The 9,253-nt window shown below is 40.7% G+C and overlaps 2 protein-coding genes across 2 annotated transcripts; one reads left to right on the forward strand and one right to left on the reverse strand.

Annotated features, from left to right (window-relative positions):
* Positions 1-2,327: 2,327 nt before the first annotated feature.
* On the forward strand, positions 2,328-2,823 carry LOC106792802 (the record flags this gene model as incomplete). Its single annotated transcript, XM_014759325.1, has 2 exons — positions 2,328-2,389; positions 2,449-2,823. Coding segments are annotated over 2 exons (437 nt in total), but the record flags the coding sequence as incomplete, so codon positions are not given.
* A 1,224-nt stretch (positions 2,824-4,047) lies between these two features.
* On the reverse strand, positions 4,048-8,496 carry LOC106792804. The gene is made up of 9 exons (XM_014759326.1): positions 8,243-8,496; positions 7,833-7,971; positions 7,647-7,751; positions 7,419-7,554; positions 6,510-7,066; positions 5,982-6,440; positions 5,653-5,846; positions 4,727-5,530; positions 4,048-4,525 (listed from the first exon to the last, which is right to left on the reverse strand). Exons 1-9 carry the CDS (start codon positions 8,494-8,496, stop codon positions 4,048-4,050), a joined length of 3,126 nt encoding a protein of 1,041 aa, XP_014614812.1.
* Positions 8,497-9,253: the final 757 nt, after the last annotated feature.

A 9,253-nucleotide genomic window follows, 5' to 3' on the forward strand; every position in this document is an offset into this window, starting at 1 on the left:
CTGTTAAGTTGCTCTTCTATAGACGTTTTATAGTTTTTATCTACGTTTTAATCGAGAAAGAAGAGAAAATTTCTTTCTATATATATTAAAAATTTTTAGCGACAGTAAAAATGGGCTACTGAAAACTAAACAGAATGGATGTAAGGTTTATTACAACCGATTTTCGTTGAAAACGAATTAAACTCTACACGTAAAATAACCAAATAAATTTGTAATAAAATGATTTTTTCTCTTTTTTTTGATTGCAGTAGTCGAAATATAAATGATGTATGCTAAATTTTTTCGGACTGAACACTACTTATTTGAAAGTATACGATTTAATGCTTGAAAAAAAACATTTATAGCTTTAGGTAAATAGCAGTTTCTTTTAGAAATTTTATAGTATTTAACTACGATTTAATCCAGAAAGTAGCGAAAATTGCTTTTTAAACGTATTGAAAAATTTTGAGAGACGTAAAAATGTGACATAAGAAACTTAACAGTATAGGTTTTAGGTAACTACAATGAAGTTTTTATGAAAAAGAGTTCAACCTTTCACGTAAAATAACCAAAAAAAGTAGTAATAAAACGATTTATTCTCTTTTTTTTTTACTGAAGTAGTAGAAATATAAATAATGTTTGCCAAATTTTATTTTTCTGAAAACATTTTATTTGTAAGCATACGCTTTAAAGGTGGAAAGAAAACGTTTCATATCTTCTGTTAAGTAGCTCTTCTATAGAAGTTTTATAGTTTTAATCTACGCTTTTATCTAGAAAGTAGTGAAAATTTCTTTTAATCATATTAAAAATTTTTAGCTACGGTAAAAATGTGTCATTAGAAACTAAACAGAATACATGTCAGGTTGACTACAATCAAGTTTTTATGAAAAAGTATAGAACTCTACACGTGCAGTAACCAAAAAAAGTTTTAATAAAATGATTTTTTCTCTTTTTCTAGATTGCAGATGTTAAAATATAAATGATATTTGTTAGATTTTGTTGGGCATAACACCTTTTGTTTGTTTGTTTACGCTTTAACATACGAATGATAACGTTTTATGGCTGTTGTTATATAGCACTTTTTTAAAAGTTTTATAGTTTTTATCTACGATTTAATCCAGCAAGTAGCAAAAATTTCTTTTTAATTTATTGGAAAATTTTTAGCGACAGTAAAAAGGGGCTACTAGAAACTAAATAGGACTGATGTTAGATTTATTACAACCGAGTTTCGTTGAAAAAGAATTAAGTTCTACACGTAAAGTAACCACATAAATTTGTAATTAATTGATTTTTTCTCTTTTTTTTGATTTCAGTAGTCGAAATATAAATGATATTTGCTAGATTTTATTGGACATAATACTTTTTATTTTTTAGTATACGCTTTAAAACTTAAAAGAAAACGTTGTATAGCTTCTGTAAAATAGCACTATTTTAGAAATTTTATAGTTTTTACCTACTATTTATTCCACAAAGTAGCGAGAATTTCTTTTAAACATATTAAATAATTTCTAGTGACGGTAAAAATCTGTTAATAAGAACTAAACGGAATAGATTTTAGATTGACTACAATCGAGTTTTTATAAAAATAACAGAATTCTACACGTGAAGTAACCAAAGAAAGTTGTAATAAAATGATTTTTTTTTTTTTTAACTACAATTGTTGAAACATAAATGATATTTGCTAGATTTTATTGGTCATAACACTTTTTATTTGTTAGTATACACTTTAAAACATGAAAATAAACGTTTTATAGCTTCTGTTAAGTAGCAGTTTTTTAGAAATTTTATAGTTTTTAACTACGATTTAATCCACAAAGTAGTGAAAATTTCTCCTAAATGTAATAAAGAATTTATTGCGACGGTAGTAGTGTGCTGTTAGAAGTTAAACAGAATAAATGTTAGGTTAGTTACAATCGATTTTTGTAGAAAAAGAATCGAATTCTACACTTTAAGTAACCAAAAAATTTGTAATAAAATGATTTTTTCTCTTTTTTGGGACTGCAGTTGTTGAAATATAAATGATATTTGCTACCATTTATTGGACATAACACTTTTTATTTGTTAGTATACGCTGGAAAACTTTAAAGAAGACGATTTTAGCTTTTGTTATACAGCACTTTTTTAGAAATTTTATAGTTTTTACCTACGATTTAAACCAGAAAGTAGCCAAAATTTCTTTTTAAATATATTGAAAAATTTTTAGCTACAGTAAAAATGGGCTACTAGAAACTAAACAGAATGGATGTCAGGTTTATTAAAATCGAGTTTCGGTAAAAAAGAATTTAATTCTTCACGTAAAGTAACTAAAAAAATTTTTAATTAAATGATTTTTTTTTTTTTTTTTATAGGGTTTTTGACTACACCACCGATGATTTTCTCAAGGCATTTTGCAGGTTCTCCAGTCGTCGGGGTATTCCAAAGACGCTTAGAAGCGACTGTGGTACCAACTTCTAAGGGGCGAACACGCAGCTGAAGAAGCTACTCTCAGCTGCAACGAAGGAATCTCTCAAGATACAGAGACTGTTCGCTAATGATGGCTCTAAGTGGATCTTCAATCCTCCAGCAGCATCACATATAGGCGGAAAATGGGAGGAAACGGTGAAGTCTATCAAGTATCATCTCAAACGAACTATCAAAGAAACGTTGCTAACGTTTAAAGACTTCTTCACGTTCTTGGCTCAAGTTGAGGCGGTCCTCAATTCCAGGCCTTTCAGCTCTCTCTTGGAGGACCCTGATGACATCGGAGCCTTAACTCCAGGATATTTCATTAGAGGGGAGGCCTTGTCAACCATCCCCGAGCCTTCCCTAATAGACATTTCTGATTCTAGATTATCTCACTCATAGCGGATTCAAAAGCGCTTCCAGCAATTTTGCCGAAGGTGGACGACGGAATGTCTGCAAGCGAATCAGACTACATCCAAATAGCAGACATCGCAGAACGACATTAAGGACGAGTCCCTTGTCCTCATCATCGACGAACGACTTCCGCTGTCGAAATGGCTTTTCGCCAGAGTTATAAAACTACACCCAGGAAAGGACGGTCTCTGCCGGGTTGCCACGCTGAAGACCGCAACCAACACTATCACCAGACCTATCGTCAAACTCGCACCGTTGCCTCTTCAACTGCACACGGAAACATAATTTTCTCCGCAGCTCGGCACATCTCGTCCTGTCGAATTCTCGATTCACGCTCTAGAATTGGGGGGAGAATGTTCGAAAATTGCGCCACTTAGAGTAGGTGACAGCACCTCGCGGCCAGCATGATCAAGATGCCGTCTGTTATCTTCGGGAAGAAAATATATCGATTGTTCCTATTGAACAAGGGATCACGCTACTTATCTTGTAAACAGATTATTGGTACTGTGTGACGTCATCCTCAGCGTGTTTTCTCCTATTGGTAGTATTGTCTTCTCTTCCTAGCGCGGAACGTGCTAATTGGTGTATTGTTTACTTGCCACTTCCTCTCTGTTCCTCAACCCGTACTTAAAAGTTGCGGAGTCCAGGCAGAATCGTTTAACAAGTAAACCAGATGAGACGCGTGTTTAAAAGTTTCTAAAATTAGACATTTTCTCATAGTCCTCATCTCCTTCTGGCTCTCTCTCATCGAGGCCATTTTTGCGTTGTGTCTTCTGTCTGAGCATCTCTTTCTTTCTCTCTTATTATCAACTTCTCTGGTAATATCTTAGCCTTTTCTCTCTACTTCTGATCATCGCTATATCCTTTCTGACCTCTTATATTAGCCTTGTTTTTCTGATCATTTCTATCTCATTTCTATATCATCGTTTACCTATCATAATCGCCTTTTCTTCTTCATTCGAACAACTCACGACCTCTCTCCATATCACATTTGGTATTATCGTCTCCAACGGCCTCTCGTGTCACGTACTTCCGGTACACGTGGCGTAATATATCTTTCACTATTTTTTTGTATCATATTCCTCTGTAAACTACTTCTCTGCACTATTACATCCATTACATCCATTACAACTATGCGCAACCCTGACGCAACCCTTGGAGGACTTCGCACGTCTGCCTTGAAAAGTCTTCAGCGTTACTGGTCCGGCATAATCAAGCCCTGTAGTCTCGAACACAAGATGCCGGTAGTAGAGCCATAAGTTTTTGAGCTCTTACTACACGTATTCGAGCACAAGTGAGACAATCTTTGAGGAAGGACTTCACTGGAGCACGACCTCCAATATTCCAGAAGGTCCTTCGAATGTAGGAGAGTGTGAGCTGAGTTCCTCCATGCATGGTTCTGGCGTGAGCATCGGAGATGAATAGGTCGGTGAATTTTGACTGGCGAGGAAGTATTGCTGGATGTTTACTATCCTCATCCAGCTGAGAATTCTGCAACCGTCCACCAATCCTGAGAAATCCAGCACGATCGACAAAGGCCGTAAGTCGCGTCAGAACGTGATGTGTGTGAAGAGATTGGCCTGCTGACAAAGTTCTTAATTCTGGAGAGAAATACGCCTCTTGAGTCGTGCGTATCCAGCACGTTTTAGCCTTCTCCGGATCCGCTGGATTCAAAGGCGATGCGGACAAGCTTGAGCCTGAAACCTTCTTGAAGCACGAGACCGCTCTCTGAGAGAGTGCTGTGATCCGAAGGAGTTTAGTCAGATGACGATGGAAGGAGGATGATTGAGGGAGGTCAACGAGGTCCCAAACTGGAGGTTGGGCTTGTCAGAGTGCAAATGCAATGCCAGGGCCTTCCTGCAAATCCTCTTCTGGTGAGGGTGGCACTTACGACGGCCAAAATTCTGGCGGCTGAAAAAGCCATAGTGGACCACTCCACCATAGTTGGTGATCAATGAGTTGGGATGCACTAAACCCACGAGATGCACAGTCAGCTGGATTGAGCTTTCCGGAGATAAATCTCCAATGAGCATGGGGTACCGACTGATGAATAGCAGCTACTCTATTGCTTACGAGTTCCCTCCATCTCATAGGATTATTTTTGACCCATGCAAGGGTCACAGAAGAGACATACCACAGAAAAGTGATAACTTCCGAGAGGTCGAGAAGTTTAATCACTTTTCCCGTCAGCTTGGCTAGCAGAGCCGCTGCTGAGAGTTCAAGTTTAGGAATTGTCAACCTCTTGAGAGGAGCTACTTTCGTCTTAGAACAAACTAGACTGACTACTAAAGATGAGTCAGCATACGACACCCTGAGATATACAACTGCTGCCATAGCAAGTATAGAGGCGTCTGAGAAGCCATGAACCTGTATTGAGGTGCCCCTTGACGAGAGGTTTATCCATCGGGGAGTCTCTATGACTGATAGCTGAGAGAGATGTTGCCTGAACTGAGACCACTCGTAAATGATGTCTGGAGTGAAATGATCATCCCAGCGAACCTTTTCTAACCAGAGTTGCTGCATGAGAATTTTTGCTTTGATCACTACTGGAGAGAGGAGTCGAAGAGGATCGAACAATTGAGCAACTTCTGAGAGAATGATACGTTTAGTGACCGCCTGGTTGAAAGAGATGGTACCGTTAAAGGTAAACACATCTTTCTGAGAATTCCAGGAGTTACCTAAGATCTTGGTAGAGCTATCATCAAACGAATGGACCGGCAAGCTGTCAGACTGTTAGAAAGGGTGCGAGTGAGGTTGGGAGAAATAATCTTCCACTTGTCGAGTGATAAACAGGCGGAGGTGCACATGTCCTCTTACTGAGATGCGACTGCATTGAGATGATCAATGGTCTCTGCCTCCCCTGATATGTCGTCAACATAGCTTCTCTTGAAAATAGGATTGATTGCAAGAGGATAATTATGACCTTCACCTTCAACTAGCTGTCTGAGAATGCGACAGGCTAGATATGCAGCCGAGCGAGCACCATACGTGATAGACATAAGCTGATATGCCTGGAGTTGAGATGATTCGGTAACCAAGAGGATTCGTTGAAGGTCATGATTTTCGGGATGCACTTGGATTTAACGGAACATTTTGACAATGTCCGTTAGGAAAATGAACTTGTGCTGCCTGATCCACAGCAATACATCGAAAATGTCCGTTTGAGTCTTCGGACCAGTGTGCATGAGATCATTGAGAGAGATACCGGAAGAAGACTTGGCTGAACCGTTAAATACCACTCGCAGTTTGGTGGAGGAACTTTGCTCGCGCCAAACTCCGTCATGCGGGAGATAAAACGCCCGAGATGGCTCGGGAGCATCGAAAGGAACAGCAACCATATGTCCTAAGGACTCATACTCTTTAACGAAATCAGTGGAGGTCTCCTTGAAATGCCTATCGGTTTCGAATCTCTTGAGAAGTCTTTCAAGGCATGTCATGGCAAGAGACCGTGAATGCCCTAAGGTGGATATGTCTTTCGAGAATGGCAGACGAACCATGTAACGACCAGTTGGCAATTGAGAGTGCGTATCAACAAAGTGCTGCTCGCATTGCGATTCAGCAAGACTCAAAGTCGACGCGGGGTAAGATGGGACTTCTTCCTGAACCTAGAACTTCGTGAAAGCTTTGCCAAGAGAATCGTTGGAGATTGCATGGCAAATTTTGAGAGGATCGACCTGGCTCGGGCTGAATGTTGCGCCTATAACTGCCCAACCGTACCTCGTGTGGAAGGCTATAGGCTCTGAGTCGCCCCCCATAACAAGGCGAGAGGATTTAAGAACTCGTCTGAGATTATCAGCATTAACGAGAATGTCAATGTGATCTGAAGTGAGAAAGTCAGGATCAGCTAATCTAAGAGATCTGAGATGAGGCCAGTCTTGCTCCGATATTACAGACGACGGCAACTGAGATGTGATCTTTGGCAAAATGAATGCCTTAAGACGAACCCGGGACGACGAGTATGTCGATTGGAGGACCAAGGACACTTGACTTTGGGTCGCTCCTGGAGATGTACTGCTCACAACCTGAATAGGAATGTTTCCTGTAAAACGGCTAAGCTTTAGCTTAGCTATGATTTTAAAAGAAACTAATGTCATCCCTGATCCAGGATCAATGAGAAGACGTACTAATTTAGGCGATCCATTTGAAGATATGGCAAAAGCTTTACAAGTAGCAAGGAGTACTGGAGCTCGAGAGCACGTTGAAAGCGATGGATTAGACAAACGATCGATATCTGAAATAGGTGACGAATATCTGACTCGTTTTGTCGTCTGATAGAACCTTGAGGAAGAAAAGATGGTCAAGTTTAGGATGGATCTGAGAGGACGGTGTGGGTAATGAGATGTCCTACATACTCCTCATTCCGAGAAGGCCTTTTTTGAAGAGTTCTGAGAAGAAATCTTCTTGGTAGGTAGGGACTTAGGAGGAGATATTCGAGATGAGGATGACTCATGAGAGGAGTCATGAGCTGGAGCTTTCGGTTTGGTGGGGAGTTTGAGAGATGACGTACCGGAAGTGGGTGAAGATGAATTCGGACTAGAGGATCTGCGATGGGATGACCTTCTAACTGACGATTTCTGACGAACCTCCTATCTGAAGATACCAGTGAGCTCTGCAAAGACGAGACTCTCTGCGATGTCCGTGTAGTCTCTGAGAGGGAGCTTGAAGACCTTGAGCGTAGCGGCGATGACCTTGTTGCTGGAGGAGATGTTCTTGAGGTGGCTGTTATCCGTTTCTCGTGGTGGATTAGCGTGTGGTGCCGATCTCCACACTCGTTGCACCGTCTGTTGCTCCTGCACTGCCTAACGTTGTGCCTGCCTTGGCAGTTGTAGCACAGGCGTGACTCCGCCACCACTTTCTCCTTCTTCTGCTGATTGAGGCACTTGAACTGAGGACAGAACGCGATATAGTGCCTCTGACTACAATAACTGCAGTTATTGGAGAGGTCGTTTATAAACGGCAGAGGATGGTTTTCAATTGGCCTTTTATCGACTGCTTACTGAGATGATCCGGGCGTTTGAGATGTCTTCGCAGGCGTTTAGGTTGTCTTCGCAGGCGTAGAAGCCACAGCCTTCACGTTCAAGGCCCTGGCATAGGACCTTATGGGTAGTGATGTTGGCCGTTGAGAAGTCCTTTTGCCTTCACCATAAGCCTTACGAGTCTCTATGTGTTCAAAGACCCGGCAGTGCTAATGAGATAGCTGGTTCTGTAATCTAATGCTAACCCCACCTGGTGGACTAGGATGTGGTCCCATTAGTCGACCGGGCATCCCAATGTCCCCAGTGCACTTAGAGACGATGTCACGAGATTGATGATCTTGTTAAGAGATCCAGATGACCTTTTCTTGATGCGAGGAAGGGCCATTAGCCTATCGAGATGGGCGAGTATCAATAGGCGCTTGTTGTCGAACCTGGCCGACAACCGATTCCATGCGATCGCGAAGGAATCTGCAGATAGTTTCAAGTTGGCTACCACCTTAGCTGCCTCTCCCTCTAGGCTGGTCCTCAAGTATTGCATTTTCTCAACCTGTGAGAGGTCCGGATTGTCTTTGACCATGGAGAAAAGTAATTCCTCGAAAGGCCTCCAHTCTGAAAAGGCCCCGGAGAACTTGGGCAACGAGATATTCGGCAGTACCGACCGCGGACGAGATTGCGGCTGAGGCATTGCTTGCGATGCCTACCGAGAGAGCTCCTCCATGCGTTGATTTAGCAGCGTAATTGCGGCTAAATATATTTGCATAGTCGTGTCATAGCGATTGTTCTTAAAATACGGCTGCTCCATTGCCGTTTCACGAGACGATGACACTATTTGGTCACGTTCAGCATCGAATTTTTTCCAAGTCGTTCGGAGTAGTTCTCTAGTCTCCACAGCGGTGGAGGTCCCGTGCTGGCCAATCTAGTGATGAATGATATTTTAAAAAATATTGAAGGCATGTTACCCTTTCCAGTTCCTTTCCTGAAGGTTTATGTTGATGACGTTGTCACAGCAATACCTAAGTATAGAATCGACCAAACACTTAAGACCTTCAATAGTGTCAATTATAAGATTCAATTCACAATGGAGGTAGAAAATAATGGAACCTTCCCCTTCCTAGATATGAATGTTATAAGAAATGAAGACGGTTTCATTGTAACGAACTGGTATGTGAAACCTACTAGCTCTGGTAGATGTATAAATTACAATTCGAATCATCCAATGAGCCAAAAAATTGGGGTCATTAACACTAGAACTACCAGACCAGACAAAATGACTGGTCGCGCAACTTCATTATTTAATTCCCACCTCACGTTTCATTTTTTTCTCAAAATTATATGATGACTTTTCTAGATATAAGGAATGGTTTGTAAAAATAATTTTTATTTTTTTATAACTTAAACAGAATTCGAATAAATTTTGGCATTTGCTACTTCTACCAATACCA

The sequence above is a fragment of the Polistes canadensis genome, unplaced genomic scaffold, assembly GCF_001313835.1.
Source record: "Polistes canadensis isolate GaletaPanama2010 unplaced genomic scaffold, ASM131383v1 scaffold_716, whole genome shotgun sequence".
NCBI classification, from domain to species: Eukaryota; Metazoa; Arthropoda; class Insecta; order Hymenoptera; family Vespidae; genus Polistes; species Polistes canadensis.